This window comes from Phaethon aethereus (genome assembly GCF_964289735.1).
Source record: "Phaethon aethereus genome assembly, chromosome: 5".
Classification (NCBI taxonomy): Eukaryota; Metazoa; Chordata; class Aves; order Phaethontiformes; family Phaethontidae; genus Phaethon; species Phaethon aethereus.
Genome location: NC_138579.1, coordinates 70,783,424 through 70,801,383, shown reverse-complemented (window position 1 = coordinate 70,801,383; position 17,960 = coordinate 70,783,424). Strand labels below are relative to the sequence as shown.

General features: G+C 52.1%; 1 protein-coding gene across 1 annotated transcript; it reads right to left on the bottom strand.

Annotated features, from left to right (window-relative positions):
- Window positions 1-4,142: 4,142 nt before the first annotated feature.
- Window positions 4,143-4,552, bottom strand: CEND1 (cell cycle exit and neuronal differentiation 1; the record flags this gene model as incomplete). Its single annotated transcript, XM_082000132.1, has 1 exon — window positions 4,143-4,552. Exon 1 carries the CDS (start codon window positions 4,542-4,544, stop codon window positions 4,143-4,145), a length of 402 nt encoding a protein of 133 aa, XP_081856258.1. The 5' UTR covers window positions 4,545-4,552.
- Window positions 4,553-17,960: the final 13,408 nt, after the last annotated feature.

The window sequence follows — 17,960 nt, the reverse complement described above, 5'->3', positions numbered from 1 at the left end:
CTCCTTAAAAATAGATTGAGATCAGATGTAGTAATTGGATCTATAGTTTTAGTGATAAACTACAATGTCTGAAGTCAGTTTTGCAAATTTGTAATTTATAGACTGTATCAAAAGAGTAAACTAGCAATCTAGATCTCTTCAAATCCCAAGCACAGAATCTGATTAGTTTTAAGCGTTAGTTCATTCTCCCCACGGAGATATCACTAGAAGGACTTCATATCACAAACACCACACAAAGAATAACATCAAGCAAATAACGGCATGTGCTCAGTACGAGAAAAGACAACTATTTATTTAGCACAGCGAGTTCAGTCATTTAAGCTTTCTGCTTCGACAAATTTGGTTTCAATCTCGCTTCGATTCTGAGAGAGGTGAATTTGCTCTTCTCAGCCTAGTTCTCGCTGGACATTTCTTTTTCTTTTTTTTTTTTTTTCCCCCTCAAAATGAAACCACTGCACAGCCTGGCACATTAAGGCAGCACAGGAGGTGTTTGCTAAGAGGATGTCATTTGCAAGTCAGAACTGAAGTGCATTGCCCCAGCTGCGTGCTTAGGAGCTTGTACGGCATCTACGCTTGATCTACCTGACTCAAATCAACACTAGACCCACACTTCAAAAAGCGCTACAACACAGTCCAGTATAGTTCAGTATTGTCTAAAAGTGTCTTATTTTAAAGCGAGTAGCCCACACAACTATCCAGGGAGGGGAACAGTAATTTTGAGCTTCTAGCACAACGGGCACATGGTACATTCAGCAGTTCACCAGCCATACATTCTTTGCACTGAGAAGAAACCAGGTCGAAAAGGAATTCGGGTGCTGCACGGCGTGATGTGAATGGCACAAAAAAAGACACCACGGACACTTTGTGTGAATGCAGGGGAACAAATGAAGGGTCATCTCCAGGTTGATTGCTTTCCCCCCCCGCCTCAGACTGCGGTAATATAAACATATATGTATGTATACATACATATGCAGAATATTCTTCAAGGCAGGGTGGTGTATATACACAGGGTGTTTCTTTTTCCTCCCCCTGTATCGATCTATGCCGGTCAGGGCAGAATAGATAGATGCTATATCTGTAACATTGTCACACACTGCTAAAAAAAAAAAAATAATCATATGCTGGGGCTGAGAGGGAGGGAGCAAGACAGGGCAGGTAGAAGCATTTCTTGCAGACAAGCCTCCCACTTGAAAACAGAAGTCACCGTCTGAAAATCACCACCCTACTTCGGCAAAACAAGAATCGGAGCAGGGGTGGCCGATTTCCCTTCCTCACGGCAGCATAAGCAAAATTTCCCTACAGCCACGAGCTTTGTGCTTCAGAGATTTGAGGGACGGGGAGCCCAGAAATAGCCATCCCCACATCCAAACCCCGGTAGTTTGGATCCATCACCCCGTACCCAGTGGGCGCACACCTCCCAGTCACGGAGGTCAGGTTCCTGGCAGGATCGCACTGCGGTTTGCTTCTGGCTTGTGCACCCAGATGTCCCTTGTGGAGAAACAGAATGCAGGGTTCAGGGTGCCAGCAGGAGCAGGGGGAGGTGGTATGCAATGGGGTCTCTCCCCAGTATGGCGAGAGGATGGGGCCAGGGCACCGTCAGGGTCTGGGGGGTCTGCAGATCTCCCAGACTCTTGGTGTCGATGCAGCAGCCTCACCGTGTCCTCTTGCAAAGCCCTGCCGCAGCCGGGAGTCCTGCAAGGGAGCCGTGCTGGGGCTGCTTCTCCCTCACATCTCCGCTTTCCACATACCTTTCATACACCTTTGCTATTGTTTGCCCTCCCCTCTCCCTCCAAAAAATAACCTCTGAACATTTGCAAAACAGGATGAGGGGAAATCAGTTCTTTAGACAAAAGTGGCATTATAGAAACACCCCACCATGGATCCCTCTGCTTCAGATCGAAAAAATTCTCCAAGCTGTGACATACTGTTACTAGGAGACACATCCACAATACACACACAGAGTGCTTTAAACTGCCAGGATTTCACCTGGGGCTGTAACACTCATTCCAAAAACCACTGTGAGCCCAGCATGCCCACCCCCTGTCTCTGCACTCTTAAGGGTAAAGGCAGACATTAATCTTCAGCTGCATGCAGGCTGTTGTTCATCAGAGGACAGCATCTGATAGTCCCAGAGGCTGTGTACTTTTGGGTGTATTTTATGAGCCCTGGAGAAAAGAGGATGACGAATCTCACCATAGCAATTGGCCAGGCTTCATCAAAAGACCTTTTGCTTGGGGAAGCCATATGCATCCAGCAGACCAAAGTTGGAGGTAAATAAGACAGACATGAGCCAAGAGAATTGCCAGATCAGGTTATAGACACCCACCATCCTACCCAGTAATCTTGCCAGAAGCAGATACTGAGAAGGCAGTACCTGAGGAACATACATCTTTCTCTGGCTCTGTACCCATGGAATTTATACATCCAGGCTCAGTTAAAGATGTACAACTAAGGTTCTCTAACTGAACTCACTCCACTTGCTAATCATCATCACTCCAAACCCCTGCCCATTGGCTGCAACTGCTGCTGAGCTCCGGAGACTCTGCGGTTCTGACCTCAACTAATCTCTGACCTAATTTAAAAATAAAGCGTAAGTTCTTTTTTGTAAGTCTTTTTTTGCTGTAGCACAGCAGCCAAGAGTAGTCTAATGAAAACTTTCAGAATAAGATGATCTGCCCACCTCTTGGTGTTAGGGGAAGGGCATCAGCCAATGCACTAAACACCCTCTCTCATCACATGCCTGCCTTCTTCCCTTCACAAGGTCTGGCTTTAGAGCCAAGGTTCTCACCGATGAAACCAGGCTATTCCCAAGGGCTGGGAATTTGTTTCCATTTCCAAAGCTTGGAGGAGTCACAAATCCCTGCTTGCTCTAATAGGAGGGAGGCAAGAAATCCGCCCCCCAGGACAGACTTCCAGTGCCCTTGAACAGCATTTCCCTGGTATAAAGCAGGTCAGTCTTATTCTCAGGGGATCCCAGGTCCTCTCTGCCCCTAAAACCAGCTCACCCTTTTTTCTACTTTCTCATGTACCAAGAGACCATAGCCTTCGGTGGGGAAAAAAGCAGGTGGAAGGCCTGATCCAAAGCCCAAAGAAATGAACAGAAAGAGTCCAGCTGACCTCGAGGGAATTTGGGCTACGGCCACAGCATCCAGCAAAGCCCAGCCTAACTTTAGGAAATACTAGATCCAAAACAAAGTCTCTTCTAGCCCCAGATGCTGTCCATATGACCTTGGCAAGCCACGGGATCCTGAAGGCTGCCTGCCAACATGTAAGAAACCAAGCAGATGGCAGCTGCTGTCTGCCTGAAGTCGGCGTGGGACTTCACCAGGTATCTCCATGCACTGCTAACTGCACTGTCGGTCACGGTACGGCCCCTCTGCTCACTCCCCCGCTGGCAGCTCAGCCAGAGACATGACTTGATGTGATGTCCCAAGTTGCATACTCAGCTCTACCATGCTGCAGTCTCAGCCTCCAGCCAGCCTGTTTTCTCTGGGGTGCTTTCAGGTTGGGTTTTTAAGGGTGGGTTGATGAGCAGCAGGTACACAAGACACCTATTAGAGATCACACTTCGCTGTTTGGTCAGGGAGCTGCCTTTTGCCTGCGTTTGCCCAGTGCTTTCCCTGCCCCTGGATAAACACCAGCCCAACACACAATGACAGGCAAACTAGGTCTTAGCACTAGGCTCCGTCTGCCCTTACAACTTCTTTACTACAACCCAACTTAAAACCAACCAAACAGAAACCAAAACACAAAGCAGGGACTCTGGATGGGACGTAGAACACTTTGGTCTTGAAAACAGGGGACTGCAGGAGAGGTGGGGGTGTCTCCCAGGGAGGACAGCGTGGGAGGGGAGGGGACACCATCATTTACACCGGTCAGGAGAAGCTGTAATCTATACACAGTGGTATAAGCCAAGATATATTACATGAAAGAACACACTGAGTGCATGGAGTTACCCACACGGGGTCAAACTGGCACAGTTGTCTTGAACAAGACTCTTGGAGTTGCAGTTGGTGTTTGTTGACCTATCTAGCTCGCTCTATATATATATATAGATATGTATAGAATTTTTCTGCATGCATTTGTCTCAAAAGGAGCTGTACAGCTGGGTTGGGTTTCTCATCCCCACCCTGCCTCGGTCTTCATTTTTTCCGGGCTAGGAATGCCACTCCCACAATCACAGCGAGCGCAGCCACCGCCACTCCTCCGACGATGATCAAGGGTTTCATGTTGTCGAAGATGCTGCCTGGCGACTCCTCGGAGCTGTTTCCCTTGTGGTCAGAGTCAGGGGACTGGCCGGTGGCCTCTTGTGTCTCCGTGGCGGCAGGGCTGGGTTTCAGGTTGCTGTGGTTGTTCACGACGGCAGCGTCGCCACCCACCTTCTTGGTGGCAGAGGTGGCAGTGGCAGGAGCAGGCTGCTCTTTGGGAATCTCCTTCTTGTCTGCATTTGTGGCAGGCCCAGGGCTGGGCTTTTCCGGCTTTCCGGAGCTGGGAGGCTTGACATCGGGTTTGTTTCCGCTTCGGACGTTGCCTTTGGAATCCATCCCTACGAGTGCTGTGGGTAGCGACTGGATGCCACGCACACGGGGCAGTCCCAGCTCTTCTCCTTTGCCTGGCTGCTGGAGAAAGCAGAGGAGCCACCTGAGCTCAGCCCCTTGGAGTGGTTGTCTCGGGATGATTCTCACACTGGCAGTGTCCTATCTGGACATGATACCTGGAAGAGGAAGCAGAGCAACGAGAGGTGAGTAAAAGCAAGCCACCCTGGCAACGAAGGAGGACGGAAAGCAAAACTGGAGAACTTTTGGCTCTTTCTTTAGTAACTGTGAGCTGTATTCAAAGCATCTACTACAGTGCCTGTACCTGCAAGAACATCAAACAAATCAGACTGACTATCATCTATGGCTGCTACAGCTAGGCTCTATGTGTACCCAAGACAAGTCCATCCTGGCCATGTATGTGATGCTATTAGTCAGTGACGAGATATACTCACGTCCAACCAAATAAATCTTACTTTTCATCTGTTCATCACAGCTACCTTCCTCTTGAGTAAGGAGAGAACATTGTGTTCCATGGGAAAGCAGATCAATAGCTCCTCCCTGCTTGTATCTCACCCTCTACCCTTCTTTCCGCAGCATTATCCCACATTAAGTTTAGGAAGTGGTTAATACGTCATCTTGTGTGATACCCTCCATCCAGATGGGTACTGGATTAAAAAAACAAAACAAAACAGGATAAGTTCCTCAGTTATAGGTATCAGACTACAAGGATTATTGCTGTCAGCATTTCTGGTGGAGCTACAGCAAAATAAGGCAAGCGCCAGATCCTCCGGGACTCCAGTGCAACTGCATGAATTTACTGTAAAGCTGGATCTCACAGTGATTGAGATCTCACTGCCGTCTCCTCCTTGCAGCGGTTAGCTGGGCTTGCCTACAGAGCTGAGCAGGGTGTCAGATGTGCCGCAGGTGATTAGCTGGAGCCATTTTCCTCAGGGAACTGAAAAAAGCAGCAAAGAGCACAGCTGCGTCCAGAGAATTCAGCAAACGGACAAAGCGGGCTTCAAAGGGTTATAAAACCACAACAGAACCATGATCCGAGCAAGCTGCGGTAGGCAGCAGTCTAGGCAGGGTGAGCTGGGGGATGGAGCTCCCATGGCTACACCTCTGCGCAGCGGGAAGAGGGGCGGCAGCCACCGGGCAGCTTGCCCTCAGGCCTCCGACGGTGCAGCACCGTCTCAACTCTGAGCTTGGGAAAGAACGAGTAAACTGGAGACAGCGGTCAGACCCGCGTCGCCTGCTTCATTACCTCCCTGCGGACCTTCGGCGCTGCCAGGAGCCTGCCGAGACCTTTCTGCCTGCTAAGTGAAATATGAGCTTATTAGCTGTCTGGATTTAGAAATAGAGAGGCTCCTCAAAAACCTCTACAGATAGATGCTTCTTCCAAAGTGGCTCAGAGTGCAGATCACTCCTTTAATGACAGACAGGAAGAAGGACCCAGGGTTGCAGCAATGGTCTCTGCTGCTGCCTCTTCTGGGAAACAGGCTAATAAATGTGGTGTTTTAATCTCCATCTAGGCAGAAACACTGGCCTGGAGGAAACCGACTCACAGAAACGCCAGGTTTGGGTCCAGAGCAAAGCAGGCAAGATCTTACGGCTTGGTATAAGATAGAAACTTCCCCCTCTCCTTCTCTCCTTTGTAAGCCATTGTTTGATGGCCGCCATCTTCTCCAATGCCAGCCAACTCAGTTGGCTGAGGGCACTGCAGCACCGAAATCATCTAAGTCCATAGCTCTCATGCTGCACAGGCACAGTGACCGTGATACGAGTACGCTGCATGCTGAAAAGGCTGCCTGAAGGGTTGGCAGTTCGCCTAGGAGAGTAGTCTGAGCTCTTCCTGCAGCATGGAGATGGGACAGGCATTTCCAGAAGGCTTTTCGCAGACCTAACTTACACACCTTCCTTAGAGAGGATGAATTTTAGCTGGGTAGAATTTGGATATGGAGCCTGAAGTCTCCGAAAGACATTAGGTGATCCCAGCTGGCCAGTTTTGAAATAAACCATTGAAAAGCGAGAGGCAGATAATCTGTCCCCAGGGTTTCATATCCAGCATCGAGCAGGATAGTTGCTCCTCTTCCCTTAAATTTTTCTATTCAGTCTAGCTCCAAGCTCCTTCAAGGGAAAAAATACCAAGCCAGCCCTTCACTTGTTTAAAAACCAGCAAATTTCCCTAACAGCTCTACCTGGGTCAGATCTACTTTGGGTGTAAAAAAGCATGGTCTTTGACTGCAGCTGAGCAATAGTTACATTTCTGAGTTTGCGATTTCAAACAGTTTTGGAAACCCAAAGCACCGCTATTCTCCCCCCATGCTTCACTGAAGATTTATACACTTGGGCATTTTGTACCACACGCACACAGTCCCAGATGCCCACCAAGCTTAAGACTTTCTCTGCGGCTTGGGACTTGGTAGATAAACATATAGTCCTGGCCAAGTGCAAGAATATTTTCCTCTCCTTGCTCATTTTGTAATATTTCTGTAGATACCACCTGCCTCGCCTTTTCCTTCCTACTGCCTCCAAAGATCATTCATACTGCGCCGCTCAGTAGAAATCCTATATAGATCCAGGGCTGAGGCTGCACACACTCACTCGCAGGACTCTGCTCTTCTGTTTGGGAGCAATTTATCCTCCTTTTACATCTGGTACAACGATGACACAAAGAAATAGTAAGTGAAACCCACGACCAAAGCAGGGTTAGAGGTTAAAGCAGGGAAAGGCAGACTCATCATGTCATCAATATTAAATTACCTGCTTAGTCACTTTGATATCAATTAGCTGGGCTACTCACACGCTCTCTAGTATTTGCACTATACTATATGATCCAAGCATTAAACCTCTGCTGCTTTCCCTAGAAAAGCTATGTGCAGCGTACGGAGATGGCAGGGGTAATTCACGGAGGGGGCAAATTGGCCTCTTCGCTGAGAAATGGGGACTCCGCACAGCCCGAGTACCTCCCAGTTTATCCACACCCCTCATTGAACAGACCTGGTTTCCAGATTCCTGGAAGCAGGAAAGCTGTTTTCGCTCAGAGCCTACGCTGTGCCGTGGAGCCTCGTCCCACACCCATGCCCTGCACTGCTACGAACAGCTTATTAAAGGATTTCTTGATTTCTAAGTAAGTGTGTTTCTACTAAAAGCAATGCGAGCCTTTCATGCAGATCAGAAAAGGTTTTAAAAGATGTAGAAACCAAACTGAGCCAAAAATCAGTATCAGCAGTTCTTAAGTGTCCACGTGAAAGGGCTTTCTGTCAGTAGTTTTCCATCACTGGAACTAGCCACGGAATTGCCCAGCATCTCTCCAGACCCTTCGGCTTGGTTGAGCTGATGCTGGCAAACGCTGCAGCTGAGAAGCTCGAGGACCCTTTCTGACCCCAAAGGCTGCAGCACAGCTACCAGAGCCACCGGCTGGGTTGGCATCATGCTGGCTTGCAGCCATGTGTGCTGCCCTCCTCCTCACCCAGGGTACTCTTAGCAGCACATCCTCTTCCATCGTAGTACTCAACCCTCTTCCGTATGTTATCATCCGGAAGGGTATCATCAGGGGTTATCATCCCCTCTTTCCTTTCCTTCTCCTTTCCTTTCCCAGTCCTGTGCTTTCAAGGGCATGAGCATGTGCTTGTCTTTAAGCACCTCTGTGTCCCACAGACTGAAAAGAAAAGGTGCTTCCCTCATCTTCAAAAAATAAGCCTGCACATACAGGTGTGAGGGGGTTTTTCCCCCCAGCCCTTTGTCTCCTCCTCTTCCCTCATCCCATCACACAAAGTTTTTCTCTGCTGGCCTGTTTCTCCACCTTTGCTTTCTTCTTTATAGCTCCTCACATCTATTTATACCTCCCTTCTTTCTCCTCCTCAGTTACCGTCTCTGGCTGCCTACCCATTCCTCCCCCTTCCAGCTCCCTCTCTGCCTCCCACAGACAGCAGCCCTTGAGAATAAGCTTTTGTGAGAAAGGCTTCATTCCCTCCCTTTCCCCTCCCATGCTATTTCTTTGTTTAACAATCCGTGCCTTTTCAGGGAGGTTTTTCACTTGCCAGTGAAAACCAGCTCCTTCCCAGGCTGGGAGGAGGGAGCAGAGATCACGAAACCGGTGATCGAGGAGAAAAAGGAGAAATTCTTGCCGCTGCGGGAAGCGGCACACGAACGCCACAGCCTCCTGGGATGCTGCTGGTTGACGCAGCTCTCAAGGTCAGTGCGGTCAGACTCACCAGTGCAACAAGCTGGCCCCAGCCAAAGCAACAGGGCCGGCGTAAGGACCAGCCTTCCTGGGCTCCCTGAAGGGCACCTTTTCTGCCTTACCCACCCCAGCAAATTAGCAAATACATCTATTCATCTGTCTCCTGCGTGCGCAGATGAAAGCCGCATCAATCCTGCGCCGAATGGAGATGAGTCATTGCTAGCTTTATCGTACCGTATCACCACCAGAAGCTCCTCTCCCCTCTGCTGCGACCAGCCCCATCCCCAAGCCCTATAATCTTCCCCTCGCTGTTTCAAGCTGGAAGGAAAAGCCAGCAACTTCGCAAGACGGAGTACGGGGTCTGGGGTGCAGTGGGAAGCTGCACCCCGCAGATGTGTGTAGCGTCACAGCAGTGCTGAGCAAGGGGCTCATACACAGGGCTCTTCCCTCCTTCATGAGCAGCAGACCATTGCCATTGGGTCCTCAACTGCCAGACTGCCAGCGAAAAGGAATTCAACCAACACAGTGGAGTTATGTATCTGAATTTATACCTGCAGCAAAGGTCCATCCACACACTCCAAGCGTCCTCCAGTTGAAAACATCAGTCTCGGAAACAGCTACTGACCACGTCTGACCCGTAGCAATGCTGTGCAGAAAGAGCCAGAGACCGCAGAAAAGACCTTATATATCCTCAAATCTTCTTCCTTACTCCCTAATCTCCCCTTCACTTCTTTGTCTTTCCTACCTGTCTGGAAAAAAAGGCATTTTTGGGGTGAAGAGAAGAGTTATACGTACCAAAGCCCCATTCTCTTCAGTAGCATGGCCTGTGCTGGCTTTTGGGCAAAGAATTAAATGGGTCCCTATTACTAAGCAAGCATTAACGCTTCTTTCTGCCTCATCTCCACTGTCCCCAAACCCCTTCGCCTGAAGCAGCTGAACCATGGTAAAGACCATTCCGCCACTCCACATTGCTTGAGCAGGCATGGTAGCATGCTTAACTCGCACGGGTTGGGGACAGAGGTCCTCTGCAAGGAGAGAAGGTATGCAGCCAAGCCTGCTCTCCATTCCCTTTGAAATGACGTAGCTGGAAGGCTGAGAGTTGAAAGCACTCAACAGTGCTGGAGGAGATGGCTTGGGCCTCTCCTTCCCGAAGCTAAGGGAGGACTGCGAACCCGAGAACACAACACCCAACGCAGTCCTCATCGTATTCTTCAATTGCTCTTATAGCAACACAGTGAAAGGTTTTCGGTGTCGTGGAGGAAGAACGTACGCTGCATACCCATTAATTTCAGGTCCCTTCAGAAGGTTCTGTAAGTCTCAGCTGGCATGCTTGCATTTGGTCATTTAAGACCAAACAGGCTTTCTAAGGGACAGAAAATGGCCCTCTTGTCAGACAGCTTCCCTTTGGCGAGTGCAATTTGCACCTGCCAAAACTGGCTCACAGGATTGAATTACCATCACAGATTCAGGCGCCGGCACCATCTGGAAGGTGAAGAGCAGGTAGTTTTAGACTGAAGTCTGCAGATTTTGTTCCTGTGGCGGGCTGAACGCATAAACAGGAAAATTAGAATTTGGCCACTTCAAAGAGGCACCTGAAAATACATAACTTCCTGAAAAGGGACAAAGGAAAAACAAAAAAGAAGCAGTGTGCCGACTACAAAAGGTAAGGCAGGTCAGAGCCGAAGTGACCGGGACCAGGCTGTTAGAAACTGGGGGTGTTAGCAGGGGGATCAAGTGCTGCCACTTCCCCTGTGCCCACTGCACGTCAAACTCTCTCCTTCAGTGCCAGTCAACGCGGTGCAGGGCGCTGAACTCGCCCGTGAGACACCCTCAGATGGAAGACGGCATGCTCGTACGGACTGTCACCGTCACCAAAGAGGTCTTGACTGATGTGGTCGCAGGCAAGTCAGCTGGAACACATGGCTAAGGTGAGTTCATGACGTGCTGATGAAAAGTGCCAAGTAAAAGGTAGCCTGTTCTGACAGATTAAAGCTTCTTCAGAGAGCTCTGAGGTTACTGGGCAATGCCGGTTCATTGTCACTTGTCATCTTATGGCAAAAGAAGAAAAAGGCTGCAGTCAAGCACGTTGCCCTGGAGAAGGCATTATTTCCGAGAGCCACGGGCATAAGGTTTGGGATGTCCCTCCTAAGATCCTGAGGCTCAAGACCATTCTCACCTCCCTTTCTTCTCCCAAAGATTAACAAACCTCCCCATGCGTCAAAGTGGCTTGGAAGAGAGTTAAGGAGGGACTGTAAGCATGGGTTGAAATGAGCAGACTGCAAGAGGGAGCGCAAGTCCTGGCTAGCTCAACAGAACATTATGTAATAAACCATCAAACCCCATCTAAAAAAAAAAAGTTATAAAAAAAAAAATATCAGGATTTGTCCCTCCACAGCTGCTAGCTGAAGGCAGAGCTGGAATCACACTTCTGAGTTATTTTAGGGTAGAAATTAGAATCAACTTGCTGACTCACAGCCAGGCTAGCCCTACTTTTCCCCCCATGGGATTTCACTTTAAACTCACTGGCTCAAATGTAGCACCTCCACTGTCCTTTGAGGACATCTGCCCATCAGAGAGTTTGTATCAGTCACCAGGGTATCCCACCGCTTCTGGAAACCCAAGGAGAATCGTCAGTGATGTCTTTTCGTTTATGTATCTCTGCTTCATTTTAGTGTCTGTTCACCCAAGCTGTTCACCAGCTTATGTCCCTGCCCTCCTTTCATTTGTCCGCAGAAGCCCAGTTTCACCAATTTTCTTCTCCCGAGATGCACTCTTCCATTTTTCCAGTTACTCCTGCAGCCCTGCCCCTGCCCCAGGCTGAACTCCTCGGAGTGCCTGGCCAGACTCAAACCCAACATTTTAGATTGAACATGCCCCTATCTCTTTTGGAAATGCCTTGCCTAAGGCATCCCAAGGTCCCATTCACCTCTTCCACCGAGACGGCTCATCCTTAGCCTGCAACCCAGCCAGGCAGCCGGTGCGGCACAGGGAAGGAATAAACAGCGGCTGATTTGTGGGAGGCTGCGCTTGTGCGGCAGCTGTGCTCTGTGGGAAACGAGGAGACCTCGTTTCCCATCTTGCTCATTACTTGTGCGCGCAAATGGACCTTTGCTCTCCATAAAGAAATACCCGTCTGCACCACCAAAGGTGGCCGCGCTCTGCCCAGCCCGCGGGTAACAGCCGACAGCGGTCAGGCTACTCACGCCGGATCAGCGAGTCCGGAGGGCTTGTGTGTGGCCTTAGTGAAAAGAGACCAAAGATAGGCAAAGCCTCATTTTTTTCCCCACTGAAGTGGGGAGCTGCTGGTGGCTCCCAGGTGGTCACGCTTGGGCTCTTGACCTTCTTGTCTAACCCCTGAAGGAATGCAGCTTGGAGGACCAGCCGTTATCCTTCGGAAATTGTCCTCCGGGGTCTGCACCCGTTTCGTCTGCCGCAGAGGGGAGTGATCCATCAGGGCTGAAAGGATTTGTGTTCAGTCCCCTGCCCCATCCCAGCCTCCTGCTGCAACTGGGCAGCACATTTTCTTTCCCAGTTGCTTCAACTCCCCATTTCCAAGGGGGACAAACAGCACTTCTCCCCCTTTCTGAACTGCTGGGGGAATAAACGCATTAAAGACAGTGAGATGCCAGGCGAGCACCTGAGATAAGTGACAGCAGAGCAGTGTGACTAAGCCTTTTGCCCTGTCCCCAAGAAGTGCTGTGAAGACAGATGAGGTAATGCAGTGCCTCTCAATATTACCATAAATATTAAAACAGCTTTACATAAGGAGCTTGTCTTCGCTCAGCTGCCGTGGGCAGCTCCCCAAGGAGGCTTTTAGCTCCCTTACCGTCTTATTTTGGCCCCTTGCTCCTGACGCAACACACAGCAAACGTGATAAAACACAACGCAAGCGCGACGACAGCGGGAGTCGCTTGTCATAGATGCTTTCGAACAGCCTCGGTGCGCCAGGACCAGGCTGTGCAGGGAGACGGCTGTGTTTGCCAGCCCTCCCAAAGCCCAGCCTTGGAGACAGCAGCACCAAGTTACAGCAAATGCTGTTGACCCACTTCACCGTGATGAGTTATTCATGAATCCTCTTTCCAAGTTGTTGTTTGCTACTCCCCACATCCCTCCCCCCAGCCCTGGATTAAACATTTCCCTCTCAAACAAGCCCTTTGAATCTTGACGTGGAGAGCGTCAGGTGCTGGAAGTATTTTAACAGGCAGCACCTTCAAATCGCTGCCAGAGGGGGAGATTTGCCAGCAAAGCCGCCGTTCCATGGCTGCGTCAGTCCTGCGGCTGCTCTGAGACCCAGCACACTCGTCACCTGTCCCGCTGGTGCCGGCGGTGACCAAAACCACACCGATCACCCACACGGCCCCGCAGAGCATGGCCAGCCTTGCAGGACCCCACCCCTCGCTCCCTGTGCCACCAAGACATGTCACCTCTCTCCTAGCCTGGTGATGCATCAGCGTTCAGAGGTTGGGCTGGACCTGGCACCAAGGCAAGGTGTGGGAACAGGACGGGCTGCTGTAGCCCGGCGAACGGGCTTTGTCGTACACCTGCAAGGGGAGCAGCTGTGGGACGCGGGCCCTGGGCAGCCCGACGGGCCGCCAACTGCGCAGAGATGGGGCAAAGTCCCACCTTGCAACACAGGTGCCCATGTCCTCTCCAGAGGTTGCCCTGCCACAGCCTGGCCGCGCTCCCCACACGGGTGACGCGGCATTTCAGAGCCCCGCAGCCAGCCCCGATACGCTCCCCACCGGCATGAGCCCAGAAAAAGGTTAAACAGCCTTTTTCTACGCCGTGGCTTCTGCAGGAGGTGACGTCTGAGCTCAGCACCGCATCTGTGAGCCACGCTTGTCCTGACCCCAAAGACCTTGCTGGGATGGACGTGGCAGACATTTTATTCTGAAAGACAGAGGCGACATTGCAGAGACACATATTCCCACCAGGGGTTTTACTTTTGTTCTTTTCTTGATTTTAAACCCCAAAACACAGCTCTCCAACGACACCGTTCAGGCGCTCTGCCCGTACGCAGCCGTGTACGTAGCAAAAACATACTCCACGTTTTTGTTCTATTATCTTCCTTCATCCTGTGTGAAAATAAAGCGACGAGAACCATGAGAAAAAAAGCTATAAACCCAACTCTGCCCTTAAGCCTGCAGCATCAGGGAGGGAAGGACGGCTCACTGCGCTCTCACCCTGCCCTCCAGCAAGCCCACAGCCAGCTCCCGTTGCACGTTTCCTGCTGCATCATCCACAAAAGCTCCTTCCAGGGCACCTCGCAGGCACAAGCCCAGCCATTTCTCTGCGGTAACACGGGCTGAAAAGCACTTGCAGCTCAGTTCAGCTTCCTGCCCACAGCTCTATTAAAAATATACAGGCTGCTGAAAGAAAAAAAAAAAAAGCCCCCAAAACCAGCCAAGCCCACTTCTTCCCTCCTCCATCAGAGCGTTCACCACGCACGGTCCCAGAGGGGCAACTCATCACCCAAACTCCACGCTGCCTGGCAGAGACACGAGACCAATACAAACCCCTTTCTCGTGCCTCGGCTCACAGCTGTCCTCCCGAAACGTGGCCGAAATCAGGAAAGCCTTACCAAAACAGCCTTGGGAAATGGAAGATTTTTGTCTCAAACTCTCCAGCGGTGCCCATCGCGTGCTCTGACTGGACCTGACCTGCTGTCAGCAGCAGTCACCGCTGGCGAGGCTGTACAACCGCGCGGGTGCCACCAGCCTTCACGATGCAGCTGGGCCAGCTGCGTTCTCAGCCACAGTTTACAGCAAAACCGTTTCTAGAATTGGAGAGAATCTGAAAATATTTTGCTGAGATTAGGTTGGAAACAGCCTTCTGCTGCAACGCCTGGCTTCTCAGGGTCATAACGCTGTGCACGGGCCCCAAAGGGGGACCGTCATAACGAAAAGAATTTCAGAGCACCTCACTTTCTGTGCTCAGACACAGAATCAAATACTGTTTTTCCACTTTATAGTTCCCCCTTTTTTTTTTGTAGTGGAACAAGATTGTAGCTTTTACCCTTCAAAAATCCTGAAGTGTTAGATCTTAAGCCTCTCCCTGACAGGACTGAGCATCACTCACCCCAAGACAGAAATTTAGGGGAGCAAAGGAAAGGGTTTTCAGCCAGGATGACTTTTTTCCACGGCAGCTATTTGGCAGGACACTGGATCGGAACACTGGAGTAGTTTCAGCGGGGAGCGATTCAGGAGATGCAGCGAAGATGCGCGGAGATGAAGCGCAGAGCTTTAACCCACGAGCGGGATGGCTCACAGGCAGGCACGGGCACGCGTCTGGGCGCATCCTGCGTCCCAGACTGCCGTGCCACCCCGGCATCCCACACCGGGCAGCTCCTCGTGTCTTGACTTTTGCCACGCTCAGCGTTTTGCCAACGCACTCATTTGGTTTCTCTTATAACGCTTTTCCAGCCCTCCCAGCGGCAGCGCTTCAATGCCAGCAGCTCTGTGGCACTGGGGACAAGTTGCTGCACCAAAAGGTGGCACATCCCTTCCTGGGGACGGGCTGCCACCCCCTGTAATATCAGAAGGGAGGCCACCAGAGCCCAAAAGCCTTGGCAGAAGCTGGCCCAGCAGCCTCCCATTGCAGCCCTGCTATTGAAAAAGTAATGATCACCCTTCCAAGCACAGCTTCATAGCTCAGCATCAGTGACACCCCCTCCTCCATCACCTGGAGGTCTGCACCACTCTGCCCAGCCATCCTCCCAGGGAGCTCCGTGCTCCGGGGGCAGGTTACTGCCCCTCCCCAAATGCCCAGGTCTCCCCAGGGAACAGACAAGCAATTCCCCGTTAACATCCATCCTAACACCCGGCCTGGGGCCATGGGGCAGGTCTCAGTTCTCTGCTCAGCACTGGGTCTGCAACGCCGCCTCAGGGATAACGCTGCGGCAGGGTCAGCAAGCGCTCCGGGCCGCCTTTCCGCCCCTTGGAGAAGGGTGAACAACGCGTTCCTTTCCACCACAAAGCCCTGCTCTTTACACCGAGCCTGCCAGCACTTGGGAAACTGCCTTAGCCAAGAGGGCAGATGTTTCCACCTTGGGGTGCTGCTCCCCAAGAAGCCAGGAGCTGCTACCCAGATGCAGAAGGCTGATTTCCTTTCTAACAAACCAATGCTTTTAAGGCCCCTCCCAGACAGCCGGTGGGTCCTGTATCTCTCAAATGCAACAGCCACAAGAAAAAAGATGACACAGTAAAACAGCCCCAACCACTGCAGCAAGCGGCAGCAAATGTAACACCTCTCTGCAGCTTATGGGCATCCTAACCCATCCCTTCTGACCAACGCGGGACTGCGCCAGGCTCTCGCAGCATCAGCCCCCTCCCTGGCTCAGCTGTGGCCGCCAAAAAGATTATGGAGGCAATTCTGCATCTGCAGAGTGCTCTCTCTCCCTCCCTGCAGAAGGCTGGAGAGGACCCGGGGAAGGATGACCAAAGCTCCTCCAGGGCAGAAACTCTTGCTCAGAGAGCTCCATCCCTCCCCTCCGCCCGCCCCCACGCGCAGCCGAGGATGGGGAGAGCGTGCCGGGGCGCTCGCCGGCCCCCGGTCCTGGCAGCCTGCCAGCTGAGGGGACGGATGCAGAGGGATGAATATCCCCGTTTAAGGGAATTCTGGATTTTTCTTCCCCCGTCCTGCCCCAATATCACGGGGTTAGAGACTGGTGTTGGGTGCTGGGGGCTATAGAAAGGAAAGATGGAAAAAGCTGAAGGTCAAACCTGTGAAGGTCAGACTTTTGGAGGTCAGTCCCGAGATGGAGCAGGGAGCTCAATCCAGCGTAGTCCATCCTCCTTCTCCTGACAGCATCCTGCCCAAGTCCCACCCAGGAAAACAGGGCTGTGATGGGGAGGGCTTCCTCCTATTGCCCCAGCACCAAAGTTTTGCCATGCTGACCTCGATTCAAGAATAAAAATCCTCTTCCTTTCCCCCCTTCGACCCCATTAGAAGCTACCAAATGGTCACAGAGAACTAAGCAGGAGCAGGGACCAAATCAACAGGTCTCTGCAAACATACAGGGCACGGACGCACACAGATGCGTGGAGAGGCAGGGACATCAGACCGAAAAGCCCAAGACATCCCCCGTGCATTTCATCCCTGAAAGCACACACCTTGAAAGAGGAGCCCTGGTCTGATGTCCTCCCTCCTCCCATGCATTTGGTGCTATCTTCTCCCCATAGCTTAAAAGAGGCACGATCGCCTCTGCCATCTCTCTCCGTTTTGGTCATTTTTTAGCAGATTTCCCTGTGTGAGCTCCTTTCCAGCACAAAGGCAGGGGTCATGTCAAAGGATACCTCTTTGATCTCAAAGCCCCCCTGCCTAACCAAACAACCCCCGGCTCCTTCCTCGGGAAAGTTGAGGACTAATAGCCAGGGCTGCTGCCTGTCCCTGCGCCGCTTCACCTCCCGCCGTGGGATCCACGGCAATTAAACAGAGGCTTTAAACCCAGCCAGGCAGAGCCCAGGGCAAACAAATACCACCGCCCCCGCAGATGGGAGAGGAAAGGCAGCTGGAAACCTGATCAAAACCTTTCGGGGAGGCACGGAGGCTTTCCTGCCAAGGTTGTAGCTGGGGATGCTGCTTCCCCTCCTCCCTCCCAGCCGCCCCGTTCCCGGCACATGGCCGGCTCCGCTTCTCCAGAGCCTGCCTCCAGAGCCCTTCTGCCGCACCAAACCCCGGTCCCCATCCCAGGGCCGCTGCCTCCCCGCTCGCTGAAGCCCGCTGGCGCTTGGCAGTGGCCAGCCCAGCTCGGATCAGGCGAGCACAGCGCATCCCGCCACCGCGGCGATGGCAGGTACGTGCAGGCAGGCTGCAGGCAGGCAGCAGGCAGGCTCCCACGCGCTTGCGTTTGCGGAAATGCCTTCTCTGGCTGCCTGACCTTCAGGGAGCAGAAGAGCTGGGGTGGGAAGGGAGCTGCTCGGGGCCAGCCATCCTCACTACGCTCATTTCGGGGGGCTAAAAAAAGCGCCGTCGCCTATTGAGAGCGAGAACTGCGTGGGTACGCAGGCCTGAGCCGGCCGGCATGGCAGCCCCCGGCCTCCATCCCAGGCAGCTGCGACGAGGCGGACACTCACCTTGACCAGGTAGATCTGCGTCTCTATTTCGTGATGTCACCCCGAGCGACGAGCGCGGCGCGTCTCTCCGCCGGGAGCTCGGGACGCCCCCGGCAGCGCTGCCCCCTCGCCCCCCGGCGGCCGGCGTGCGCGGCGGGAAGCGGCCGCCCTTACCTTCTGTCC